General features: G+C 38.6%; 1 protein-coding gene across 32 annotated transcripts in view; it reads left to right on the top strand.

Moving 5' to 3' along the window:
- Positions 1–14511, top strand: part of ank2b (ankyrin 2b, neuronal) — an 877032-nt gene that overhangs the window by 668185 nt on the left and 194336 nt on the right. For all 32 annotated transcript variants that reach the window (XM_087983074.1, XM_087982715.1, XM_087982867.1 and 29 more), the window contains 4 exons: positions 4018–4116; positions 6503–6601; positions 10084–10182; positions 13130–13327. In XM_087983074.1, coding sequence (XP_087839200.1) covers positions 4018–4116; positions 6503–6601; positions 10084–10182; positions 13130–13327 — 495 coding nt within the window. The remainder of the gene's footprint in view (positions 1–4017; positions 4117–6502; positions 6602–10083; positions 10183–13129; positions 13328–14511) is intronic.

The raw sequence follows: 14511 nt of genomic DNA on the forward strand, positions 1-14511 counted from the left end.
CATCTAATGTCTTGGATTTAAACCCCAGAACTGCCACATTATTAATGAGAGTAAGTTACTCTGGAATTTACAGCTTTTAGGATTAGTGATTTTTTTTTTCTACATATTTTCTAATACACCTAATCAAATGTATTATTTCATAACTGTGGAGCAGGTGGGACTTGAAACCAGGCCTCCTGGTTGAGAGTCAGAGACAGTACAACTGTGCCCCAACAGCCCCTTTTAGTTGGTCCTTTTTGAATGTTACTAACTGCATTACTTTCTAGTAAATCACTGTGTTTATTATCCCTCAATATACTTGTATTGTTTATGTCACAATTGTTCACCCAAGAGCACAGATATTATCACACAGCATTGATATCTATTGTCTGTGTCTATTTACTATTACAGGGCACTGAAGCCTGGGACCTGACATGCACTTTGTCACCCAAAGTGACTTTGGGAGCATGTATGCAAAATTTCATTTCAGGCAAAATAATTGGCTCAAATTAAGGCTGATCTGAATGACTCCACTCTAGACAATGCTGCAGTTGCTCAATGGAACTGCTGTGAAGACTGAAATAATCTTTCTCAGATACATTGGGTGTCCTAACTTCACATCAGGACAATTCTGCAATATCAATCACTGGGCCTTGCCAGGCACAAGCCTCCTTCCTTTTCATGCTCCAAAAAAACGTGTGTTTAAAAAAGGGTGTGCCAGTAGCTGCTTACGTGCTGTTCTCCAAAATTATATCCATGAATTCAATGCACTCTGTGTGGGTCATGAATTATTATTGAGCTATAAGTTAATATGTCAATAATTTGATCTTGCATCTGTCGGCAACCAGACTCAGGCATGAGCTTACCATATTCCCACTCCCTAATATCTAACAAAATCTGCCTCACCATTCAGTTAAGCATCAAATGAGAGATAAAGTTGTCAACATTAAATAATTTTCTAATCAGAAACCCATTTAATAGTAGAGTGACAATAGTGATAAATTAACTCTGTTGTTGTGGTTCTGTTCGCCGAGCTGGAAATTTTTGTTGCAAACGTTTCGTCCCCTGTCTAGGTGACATCCTCAGTGCTTGGGAGCCTCCTGTGAAGCGCTTCTGTGGTGTTTCCTCCAGCATTTATAGTGGCCTGTCCCTGCCGCTTCCGGTTGTCAGTTTCAGCTGTCCGCTGTAGTGGCCAATATATTGGGTTCAGGTCGATGTGTTTGTTGATGGAGTTTGTGGGTGAGTGCCATGCTTCTAGGAATTCCCTGGCTGTTCTTTGTTTGGCTTGCCCTATAGTGTTGTCCCAGTCGAATTCATGTTGCTTGTCGTGTGTGTGTGTGGCTACTAAGGATAGCTGGTCGTGGCGTTTAGTGGCTAGTTGATGTTCATGGATGCGGATCGTTAGCTGTCTTCCTGTTTGTCCTATATAGTGTTTTGTGCAGTCCTTGCATGGGATTTTGTACACTACATTAGTTTTACTCATGCTGGGTATCGGGTCCTTCGTTCTGGCGAGTTGTTGTCTGAGGGTGGCTCTTGGTTTGTGTGCTGTTATAAGTCCTAGTGGTCGCAATAGTCTGGCTGTCAGTTCTGAAATGCTCCTGATGTATGGTAGTGTGGCTAGTCCTTTGGGTTGCGGCATGTCCTCGTTCCGTTGTCTTTCTCTTAGGCATCTGTTGATGAAATTGCGCGGGTATCTGTTTTTGGCGAATACCTTGTACAGGTGTTCCTCTTCCTCTTTTTGCAGTTCTGGTGTGCTGCAGTGTGTTGTGGCCCTTTTGAATAGTGTCTTGATGCAACTTCGTTTGTGTGTGTTGGGGTGGTTGCTTTCATAGTTCAGGACTTGGTCTGTGTGTGTGGCTTTCCTGTATACCTTTGTGGTGAATTCTCCATTCGGTGTTCTCTGTACCATCACGTCTAGGAATGGGAGTTGGTTGTCCTTTTCTTCTTCTCTCATGAATCGGATTCCTGTTAGTGTGGCGTTGATGATCCGGTGTGTTTTCTCTATTTCTATGGATCCCACTCAGACCCATTGTATCACTACCAGGCACACCATCACACAAACTGGCTAAAGAACTACAGCAGAAACTGAAATACCTGATCAGCGGATCCAGACAATCTATACAATCAACACAGGAATTCTTGGACCTCATCAGAAATATACACATAGACAAGGAAGAAACTATGGTCTCATTCGACATAACGGCACTGTTCACCTCTACTAACAAAACCCTAGCCAGAGAAACAATAGCCAACCTGCTGGACATACAGAACAGACAACAGGACGTGGAACCTATCAACAAAGACGGCATACTTAAACTACTGGACTTGTGCCTCACAACATACTTCACATTCAACAACCAGATATACGAACAAATCAACGGAACACCCATGGGCTCACCGATCTCTGGACTCATAGCAGAAGCAGTAATGCAAAGGTTAGAACAAATAGTCTTACCACAAATTCAACCCAAACTCTGGGTCAGATATGTTGATGACACCTTTGTAATCATTAAAAACACAGAAATAGAGAAAACACATCGGATCATCAACGCCACGCTAACAGGAATCCGATTCACGAGAGAAGAAGAAAAGGACAACCAACTCCCATTCCTAGACGTGAGGGTACAGAGAACATCAAACGGAGAATTCACCACAAAGGTATACAGGAAAGCCACACACACAGACCAAGTCCTGAACTATGAAAGCAACCACCCCAACACACACAAACGAAGTTGCATCAAGACACTATTCAAAAGGGTCACAACACACTGCAGCACACCAGAACTGCAAAAAGAGGAAGAGGAACACCTATACAAGGTATTCGCCAAAAACAGATACCCGCGCAATTTCATCAACAGATGCCTAAGAGAAAGACAACGGAACGAGGACATGCCGCAACCCAAAGGACTAGCCACACTACCATACATCAGGAGCATTTCAGAACTGACAGCCAGACTATTGCGACCACTAGGACTTATAACAGCACACAAACCAAGAGCCACCCTCAGACAACAACTCGCCAGAACGAAGGACCCGATACCCAGCATGAGCAAAACTAATGTTCTGTACAAAATCCCATGCAAAGACTGCACAAAACACTACATAGGACAAACAGGAAGACAGCTAACGATCCGCATCCATGAACATCAACTAGCCACTAAACGCCACGACCAGCTATCCTTAGTAGCCACACATGCAGACGACAAGCCACATGAATTTGAATGGGACAACACTACCATTATAGGGCAAGCCAAACAAAGAACAGCCAGGGAATTCCTAGAAGCATGGCACTCACCCACAAACTCCATCAACAAACACATAGACCTGGACCCAATATATCGGCCACTACAGCGGACAGCTGAAACTGACAACCGGAAGCGGCAGGGACAGGCCACTATAAATGCCGGAGGAAATACCACAGAAGCGCTTCACAGGAGGCTCCCAAGCACTGAGGATGTCACCTAGACAGGGGACGAAACGTTTGCAACAAAAATTTCCAGCTCGGCGAACAGAACCACAGCAACGAGCACCCGAGCTACAAATCTTCTCCCAAACTTTGAATAAATTAACACTCTCACCTGCTGTATGAATCTATCTTGCTATTCTATTCACTTGCATAGTGGCAAACTTATGGAAAGTTTATTCTGACTGTGGAAGTGTGTCTTCCACAGATTAGAGGCACTTGGCCAAAGTATACTTTTGTGTGGTCTGGAATCACTCCACTGCCATATTGCAACTCACCGGGCTTTGTTACCTAGTTCAAATGTAGCCGCAGGGTGCAGCTAACGAACAGAGAGAAGTAACCAAATATAATTCTGCAAGAAAAAAAAGTTAGGGTATTATCCTTTCCAGTCGTGATGTTGCTTTGATTCCAACAGTAAATTCTGAGTTAGCTTTTTGATGTGGAATTGCACAGGAAGATTAATCTTTTGGGTGAACAAGGGTCTTAGTGGAGTTCGGAGTATCAGAAGCTTGAGCAGTTAAGCTTCATACACTTGTCAGGTTTGCATTTTCAATGTGTTTCCCTCCTATTCACAGAGTGGCTTTACTCCTCTGCATATTGCTGCCCACTATGGAAATGTGAATGTAGCCACTTTGCTATTAAATCGAGGAGCTGCTGTAGATTTCACAGCACGGGTAAGTATATTTTTTCAAAATTTGGTTTTGATTTTAGTTATTTTTGCTACTGATAACTGTGCAGTTTTCTGTCTCTGTACTATTGTACAGTTATGATGGGAAAGCATGATAGAATGCATATTGGTTCCATGCACTGCATCTATCAAAGGAGCTAAGTTTTATTTGATAATTGTACCCCTCTACCCTGGAAAGCAATGTTTCAGAAGAGGAAATTTCTGATATCTATGGCTTGTTATTCTAATTGGCCAGTGGTATCTGCAGGGCTTTTCATTTTGACTTGAGCATGTGCATTTCCCAGCATGAGAGCCCACCAATCTGCCTGTCACTAAAACAAATGTTTTACTGTAAGCCATTGATGACTTGGTGTGTTGCACCTCATTATATTTGGTAAAAATGGTTGAGCTCTAACCAGATAAAAAATGTAGTTTGGTTAGATTCCCTACAGTGTGAAAATAGGCCCTTCGGCCCACTAAGTCCACATTGATCCTCCAAAGAGTGACCCACCCAGAACCATTCCCCTCTGACTAATGCACCTAACATTATGGCTAATTTAGAATGGCCAATTCACCTGACCTGCATATCTTTGGACTGAGAGAGGAAACCAGAGCACTGAAAGGAAACCGGAGCATCAGGAGGAAACCCACGCAGACACGGGGAGAATGTGCACACTCCACACAGACAGTTGCCTGAGGCTGGAATTGAACCTGGAAACCTGATGCTGTGAGGCAGCAGTGCTAACCACTGAGCCACCATGCCACCCCAAAAGTAAATGTGATGTGACATGACAAACATATCTTCCTTTCACATTCCTAGACATGGTAGTTGCTATTGATCAGTATTGTGCCAAAGAGTTGTGCAGTAATAAAAATTGTGGAGGTTGGTAAGCTCAGTGATTGGATGATTCATTTGCAAAGCAAAATGACGCCAACAGCATGGATTCAATTCCTGCACTGGACAAAGATACCAGGAAAATCCCTCCTTCCCAACCTCACCTCTCACCTGAGGCATGGTGACCCTCAGGTTAAAAGTTACCACTAATTATCTCTCTTTTGTGGGGCTATGGTGACTTTACCTTTTACCTAAGGTAAATTGCACCATAACAAAGAATTTTTAGGTAAAGGATTAAAGAGTATTAAAATAAGAAATCTGACATGTGATCTGTCAAATTTAGAAGAAAGAGAAAAAGTTCAGCTTTAGATGAAGCAGTTCATAACATAATCCCATGGAATAATAGTGCAGCCATTGTCTAAACTTGCATAATTATGTCAAAAATAGCGACTATGTAAAAAAACTTTTAGATCACAGAACTGAAGAAAATCAACTTTTTTCTGAAGAAAAGAATGCAAAGAATTTTACATGCATGTTGTATCTGCAAATCAAGTTAATAATAGATATTGGCTTCCACCATTACTAGCGACCAATTAGTAATACAAATTCCTATGGATGCAGGAGCACAAATATCCGTTTTATCTGAGTGAGGTTGAAAGATACTACAACATAGATCTAAATTAAAGGAGATCAAGGATTTTAAAAAATGGCAAACATATAGTGATAAAGGTTTGCTGAAAATGTCACCTGCAGAAGCATCATATACAAGCTGCCTTCTAGATAAGTGCAAGAAACAACCCAACCAACTTTAGATCTGATCTAAAAAAAAATCAATCCAATAAAATTTTAAAAAGACTAAGGATCTATTTGAAAATGTTGAGTTGCTGTCAGAGGAATGCTAAACTGATCACCAAGTCTCCTCCCCAGTCAATCTATTTAGAAATAAACCATTTGGATTGTGAGAAAAACAAAATTTGATAGCATAGCAACAACAACTGGGATGAGCCAACAGAATGAGCGATTTCACTGGGAAATATTGACATAAGGAATGGCAAACTACAAATATGCTTGGAATCAATTACCATAAATAAGTTTTTGAAAGATGATGAAATTTCAAACATTAAGCACGAGAAAATATTAGTGCACTTTTCAAAAATAAAATGTTTATCAAATCTAGTTTTTCATCACTGATCCTGAATGAATCAAAATCTAAGTCATTTATTACCTCTTATTAGTGATAGAAATTGTTATGGCTTCCCTTGGCTACTACTACAGCTCCAACAGTATATCATGAATTGTATAGTATAAGAGCATTGACAAAGAGAAATGCAGTATCAAACTTTGAAACTCACTGAATGATTTGACCTGATAGTAAAATGATAACAGCTTTAGTCCTTTGTGAGGATTTCAAACCTGGAATATGGAAAAAATTAACATTTTTCACTTAAAGAAAACCTTTCTGTAATTGAAATGGAACATATTGCATTTAAATGCAATGCTTACTTTTTAATTTCTGTCTCTGTATGCCTGTGTATTCCTTCAACCTTTCCCAATCCAGAATGGAATCACTCCACTACATGTAGCTTCCAAACGAGGAAATACCAATATGGTGAAACTGCTTCTAGACCGAGGCGCTCAGATAGATGCCAAGACACGGGTGAGTTTTTGTTACTTGTTGCAGATTTCCTACCCCTTATTACATCATGTTTCTCCAGTTTATGCAATGTCAATGTTGCAGAATAGTCCATATTGTGAGTTTGGGAACAGCTATTTCTTTTTAACATAAGAACAAATTCACTGGAGCTAGATTAGAGTAAATGTAGCTACAGGTCAGTGCATCTTTATATTGACCAAATGAATGTTTTGTTCAATATGCTGTGCACCGTGGGGGAAAAAAAACCCACTGATAGAATGAAAATCATATTAGAGCTGTGTGTAATTCTATTAAAAAATATGCAATTTGAAAAAGCCATCACATTAGAAAATTTATAGAAAATTAAGCTAGAAAGTAAACAATTCTAATATATAATCTTTTTTCTTCTTCCTGTTTGTCAGAGAGTTTAGAAGACACTTGTCACTAGCAATTAATATGCATCCCCTTTAATTATTAGGTGTAAAAGGTGGGAGGTGCATCCAGTTCCCAATCCCTGATGGAAGTTTATCTATTTGGCTGTCAGTGACTTCTGCTTGCTTGATGTGCCCAATTAAAATGGGTATTAAATATTCAATGATATTAAACAACGGCCTAATGCCTGTTTCAGCACACCACTGCTAAATTGTATCGAAGCTGCATTGATTTCCCATTCTATGCAGTCTGTCCTTAAACGGTCTGCTAGAGGTTACTGAAGGAGAGGTATCTTTTTTCTCCTCTGTATTTTCTGGTATGTGAATCTAGGAAAAGCAGAAATGAAATTGACCTAAATTGATGACCTTCAATGTGGCAAGCTGCATTTGGAATGTATGATTGCCATCCTTAGAATTAACTTTATTCAAATAGGTTTGATTAAGTTATCTTTTGTTGATCACCCTGATTTACATTCCATTGAGTGCAAGCAAATTACTCACCTCAGAAGTGGCTTGCATTGTGTTATGTCAGCACAATAAAGGGACAAGGACTCACAGCAGTTTGCTATTTAATTTTTGTTTAAAAATGTGCATATGTACTGGGTTTTTATTAATCATTTAACAGAATCCAAAAATAAATGAACAACCCTGTGATGTGAAGGCACTTCCTTACTTTATCACCTTGATTTGTACTTAATATATGTATTCATTATTCACCGATCCTATCTGTACATTAGGGCTATTTTAACATGATTTGTGGTTTACATATATCCTATGTGTACATGTTGCTTATGTGATTTTGTTTGATATTGTTGGTGTCTCTTTTTCTTGCTTTATCTGCATTCCATGTGTTTGCTATGGCTATGGGTTTGTAGGGCATTAATGAGGTAGGTTTGCTGTCGCATGCTAGTGCTGTGCATTTAAAGGGGAAGACAACTGGCGCTTCCTCCTCCCCTCAAATTTCATACATTTCTCATCTTTTGGAGGTGCCAGCTATCCTGTGCGACAGGCTAACAATGGAAAGTAAAATCTCAAAGTGAAAAATTGCAATAGAAACAGAGGGAAAAATATCCACTGTTTATCTCTGTCACTTAATTCATACCCATACCGTATTCAGCACCCATTTTGATGTTAGCCTCATTGCTTTCATGAGCTATTATCTGTTTACAAGGTGTTCTCTAACTTGAGGTACTCAGGAGTACACTAATAGGGTCTGCTTTCCATTACTGCTGCTGGAGTCTTGACATACAGTGAGAACAGTTGAGAAAACTAACAGGCAGTCAGTACCATAAATCTACATGTATTTTATAGGAAGTATCAGACATGTCCTTCAGAGGAAATTAAAATGGTAAAAATCATTTAGTCCTTGAGAATTTTAGAATATGTATAGAAGGGGGTAAATTGATCTATTTTGCTCGATTAAAAATCTGCAAATTAAGTTACAATACTGATTTTATGGTCATCTAATATTCTGTTAATTGACTGAAATGGGATGTAAAACTATCATTCATATAAGGTTCCAGTTGAATAGGTTAGATTAAAATAGCTCCTTCTTTGTTTGTAAAGTTATTTTGAGGGATATTCTAAACAGATCCTGACTTTTTTTCACTCTAGCTGATCTTCTATTCCATTCTATAACTGTAGTAGGAAAAATGTGAATGTTCAAAATATATTCGTAGTAATAAAATGGGCAAATTTTCCCTCAGTTTCAAAACTTGATATCATATGGCTTCATATTTAACTTTCTGTAATGCAGCCAGTGTTTAAGATTCTATTGATAGGAACTTATCTTACATTCTACTATTCAACTGAGTGAAAACTAGACTGATTATGGATAATGTTTGGAGGCAATTTTATAGTAATATTATTTAAACAGTAATTAAACAATTTGTTGATCCAAGTATTGGTACAACATTGATTTATTATACACTACAGGTACTTGCATTCAGAAATGGGTATATTCTAGCTATGGTAAGGAACTGAAAACCAATAAAATGGTAGTTTGTTCCCTTTCAAGTCAAGACTCTTCAGTGTTACTTCAGCTGAATGTTTGTTTTATTCTTTGCTATTTACCGTAATTATTTTTTGCTTTCATTGTTATGCCTGTACCCAGAAAATGCTCACCTTAAACACCTTATCCTACAGCAGTTGTGCCACTATTTTCATCATCAAAGTACACATAAGCAGTAAACTCTCTTTAACTGAAAACTATCATATCATCAACTTAATTGTTTTAAGTTTCATCCTATCCTAAATTATTGCTTTTAACCAGCACTAATAATATTGTTGTTCAGTCTAACATCTTCCTCTTTAAATGTTAACATTCAACATACTCCAGCCAATGCTGCTGTATTGTGTTCCAACACTCCAAGAGGAAGAGAATGATTGTTGCCATTTTTCAAGTCGTGAAACTTAAGAAACAAGTTAGTTTCCAATAGGTTCTCTACTATAGCACTCTTAGTTTGACATGTCTCTTCCGACTCAACTGGATTGTTGCTGTTTACTTTCAGAGGAAGTACTTTCATTTGTTTGATGTGTACATTAGGTGAAATATAACTTAAAGCTGTAGTGCAATAGAGTCCAAACCTTTTTAAAAAAAAAGACCTAAATTTCATTATCGCCCGACGGTTTCATGCTAACCTGATGGATTTATTCTAAATCTTCTCCTTGTATTTTGATTGCCAATATCTTCAAGCTGTCCTTCCTTGTATTGATATCAGAGCAGGCTCAATTATAATATGGTATTCTCCATCTTCTAAATCTTATGTTCTTTGAACTGTTCTGCTGATCAATGTCATGAGTTGAACCTTAACAGAGCTGCTGATTATTTATAGGCATAGGAAGCAGCTTGAAATTGGCTACCAACTGAAAGGTGCTTATTCAAAATTTTTGGAAGTGAATTTTTATTTGCCTCAAGATATAAAACCTAAGTGGGATTTCATTTTTAAATTAACAAATGTTAGCAATTTAATTGTCTCAATATTTTTTCTGGGTTGCAAATTCCTTAGAAAGAAGTAGAATTTGAGCTCGTTACCTTGTGGTCTGTGTTTTAACTGTGCTGATCTTTTACATCAGGATGGATTGACTCCACTTCACTGTGCAGCAAGGAGTGGACATGATGGAGCTGTAGAAATTCTGCTTGAAAGGGGAGCACCAATGCTCGCCAGGACAAAGGTAGATGAGTGGTCGATATTGCATAGTGTGCAATTTAATTGTATGTATTTCAGAATCATGCCTACAGAATTAATTATTTAGTGAAGTCTGGATGATGTGTTTGAACTAGGAATGTTTGATGTTAATGTTAAGTGCATTGGTAGCCCTCAGCATATTGTTAATCCACCACAATCCCCTGAACTCTTCTCCCACCCAAAAACAACTTGTGAAAGGTAGAGTATAATTATAAATATCTCGTATTTAAAAAAAATACTCTGCATATCGTATGAATTTAAGAATGTGGAGAAGCATAGCATTGTAGTTCATGTGACTAGCCTTAAAGTCTAGGAAATAATGTATTCCATGCTGTGGTGGTCATCAAAGTGACTTTTAAAGGAGAAGTGCTATTTTGATGTCCTTTTGCAGCAAAAAAAACATTCATGCTACAGAAACTGTTTGACTTATCTATTGTCACGTGTACAGAATTACAGAGAAAATTATCCTGAGTAAGAATGTGCAGAACAAAAGATTTAGACAGAGGCATACAGGTAATATTGCGCAGGACATACAAGAGCGATCAATGGTAGCAAGACCAGCATTATTTGAGACTAGAGGGTCTACTCAATAGTTTAATGACGGCTGGGAAGAAGCTGTCCCAGAACCTATTGGTGCATGTGCTATGGCTTCTGTATCTTCTGCCTGATAAAAGAGGTTGTAGGAGAGCATTACTGGGGTGTGAAGGGTCTTTGATGATGTTGGCAGCCTTACTGCTGCAGTGAGCCATGTAAATGGAGTCCATGGATGGAAGGTAGACTCCCATGATGGCCTGGGTTGTGCACACCACCCTCTGTAATTTCCTACAATCCTGAGCAGAGCAGTTGCCATATCAGGCCATTATGCACCAGACAGAATGCTTTCAATTATTCATCTATAAAAGTTGGTGAAGATCCTCATGGAAAGTGAGGATGGCAGATGCTGGAGATCAGAGTTGAAAAGCGTGGCACTGGAAAAGCACAGCACTGCCCTCTTGAACTGTTCTACCTGTCCATTATCTTTGCCACCTATCTGCTCCACCCTCTGCTCTGACCTATCATCATCACCCTCCCACCTGTATCTACCTATCGCCTTCCAAACTACTTTGCCGCCAGCACCGAACCCCCTCCTATTTATCTCTCAGCCCCCTTTCCATCCCCCACATGCTTGATGAAGGGCTTACATCGATTCTTCTGCTCCTCTGATGCTGCCTGACCTGCTGTGCCACACCTTTTCACTCCTTATGGACATGCCAAATTTCCTGAGCCACCAAAGGAAGAATTATGGTGTTGTAATATCCAACGCACAGGGTTCACTTTAATTTGGTGTTTAAAAATTATAAGCTAGGGTTCTTAGCGAGACCGTCATGTGAGTTGGAACGAAAAAAGTACCGACTTAAAATGTCCATGATTCAATCTCAAATCTAATGTGAATTATTTGATTTTAATGATTCAGTAGAGTAGTTTGCTTCTGCATCTCAGGAACAGAGCAGCGAATAAAATCAAATAAGTCTTTTGCTCTTGATTGACCCTTGCTGTCTGTTATAGATGTCACATGACATGGTAATATACCCTTTGAAGGGAGCAATTCTGTTCCTTTTAAAAAGCAACGTATCACTTCGGTAGACAGAGTAAATAATTACCCCAGAGTAAATAATTAATTGAGCAATGACCAACAAAATTCTTGCAGCACTTTCCTGGTCTTTACTAATTAACAAATTGAATGATTTTACCATTGATTGTATAGCCTGACACTGCTTAATAATTGAATTCATAAAAGAAGAGAGGTCACTTTGTAAATAGTCACATGTGACTTCTTAATGGTCTAACTCCAACACAGTTGTTTCTCAGTGTGAATCTACAACCAAAATTTATTTTAAATCAAAATATAATTTCTACCAATATATTCAGTCACTTTGTTCCAGAATTTAACATTGCACTCTTTTGGATGAGCACTGGTGAGATCTGTGGGATTCTTCTAATCTGCCACTGCAACTTTCACTAATCAAAGTGCCATAGAACCGTACAGCACAGAAACAGACCTTTCGGTTCAACGCGTTCATGCCGACCAGGTATCCTAACTTAATCTAGTCCCATTTGCTAGCATTTGGCCAATATCGCTCTAACCCTTCTTCCTCATAAACCAATCCAGATGCCTTTTAAACATAGTAATTGTACCAGCCTCCACCACTTCCTCTGGCAGCTCATTCCATACTTGCACCACTGTGTGAAAATGTTGCCCTTTTGTCCCTTTTATATCTTTCCCCTTTCATCTTAAACCTATGCACTCTAGTTTTAGACTCACCCCACCCTGGGGAAAAGACTTTGTCTGTTTATCTTATTTATGCCCCTCCATAATTTTATAATTACTAAATTATAATTTATGCCCCTCTATATGATCACCCCTCAGCCTCTGATGCTCCAGGGAAAACAGACTCAGCCTATTCAGGCTCTCCCTTTAGCTCAAACCATCCAACCCTGGCAACATCTTGTAAATCTTTTCTGAACCCTTTCAAGTTTCACAACATCTTTCCTATAACAGGGAAACCAGAATTGAATGCAGTATTCCAAAAATGGCCTAACCAGTGTCCTGTACAGCCACAGCATGAACTCCCAACTCCTATACAAGGAACAGTTTGCTTTGTCATTTCTCTAGATATTCTCCAGCCATAGTTCTTGTGGATGATTAGAACCATTGCATAAATTGTGCTGATCTATCTCCATCACTTTACAGACAATTAGCAGAAATCCTGGAGAAACTATGGCTTTTGATTTTGGAGCTGCTACTTGTGCCAAAGAAAACCTTCCCTCAAAGTTAGGGTGCATGATTAGGATCCTTCAATATTTCCACCCCAAACAAAATCTATCCCAAATTTGAGTGAGAGATTGATAAATAATAATCTTTTCTAATGTCTTCTTCCTCCTTGTTCAAACAGAATGGTTTGTCCCCTCTCCACATGGCTGCACAGGGAGATCATGTGGAATGTGTCAAGCATCTACTGCAGCATAAGGCACCTGTTGATGATGTAACTCTCGATTATCTCACTGCTTTGCATGTTGCTGCTCATTGTGGGCACTACAGGGCTACCAAACTACTACTCGATAAGAGAGCCAATCCTAATGCTCGGGCACTGGTGAGTGCAATTCTAGCATAAGTGTTGAACTATTCATGAGATTATAGTATAGTATTGAACTATTCATGAGATTATAGTATAGTATTGAACTATTCATGAGATGTCATCAAAAGGTTGGAAGGTGACTACAGAGTTGCACCATTGTTGTTATTTGTGCTATCTATACAGTTATGATCAAAAGTTATTAACTATTTCATGTTAACTTAAAAATTGCACAACGTAACTGAAAACTGTTACACCAAAAGATGTGCTTATCTTGCTGAGTTTTCTCTTGATCTCCCCTTGCCTTTTTTTAGTTCAACCAAGAACACTCTGCTATCTGTTTTAAAGGTTTAGTTAATGCTAATTTATAAATGGCCACTAGAAAAAATTGCCAGGGCTAGTTTTGTCTGACTTTCCTTTCATTCTAAAGGGAAGTACAAAGCTGCTAAATGGTCCCTCCATTAGACTGCACATGTCAAACTGAATTCGCATACACAAAATTTATCTTGTGGTGCAGCCCATCAAAACACTAACGTATCATATAATTATATTAATTTGTCAAACATGGAGTTTTAGCTTTGGTTTTTCTTCTTTTTGATGTTAACAATTTTCCCCATCTCTTCAGTTGCAGCTAAAATTGTGGTTTATTTTGATTTTCACAGAGTTGGTCAGTGCAAATGCAAAGCAGATATTTACAGGCAATATTCTGGTAAAATTAACACAATAACAAGTGGGATTAAAGGAATCAAATTGTATGTTAAATATTACATACATCAAGTATATTGTGTGTGAAGTTAGCATTAAATTCATATTTTCTGAAAATCTATTAAGTTACAGATGCCTTTGTTAAATCTGAATTCATTCTTTTTGTAGTTATCCATTTTCACGAATAAGCAGTTGTATTATTGAGCAACTGTGCTGGCAAAGCATAATTGTTAATTGCTCATATGCTTAGGTCAGGTTCCTGTTCAAGTGAATGTTGAAGATCCAATGGCACTTTTTCTCAGCTAAAGTTATCCCAGTGTACTAGCCAAAATCCAACCTCAAATGAGATCATCATAATGTAACTGATTATTCATATAGTTGATACTTGTGGGACTTCCCTGTGTGCAAGTTAAAGCTGAAATAATTAAAGCTGTGAAAGTATGAATAATGTGTGGCATATGTTTCAAAAAGAGACCATTCCAAAAAGATATTGAGTC

Source organism: Chiloscyllium plagiosum, unplaced genomic scaffold (genome assembly GCF_037043375.1).
Source record: "Chiloscyllium plagiosum isolate Xiang-an unplaced genomic scaffold, Cpla_swu_hap1 HiC_scaffold_1, whole genome shotgun sequence".
NCBI classification, from domain to species: domain Eukaryota; kingdom Metazoa; phylum Chordata; class Chondrichthyes; order Orectolobiformes; family Hemiscylliidae; genus Chiloscyllium; species Chiloscyllium plagiosum.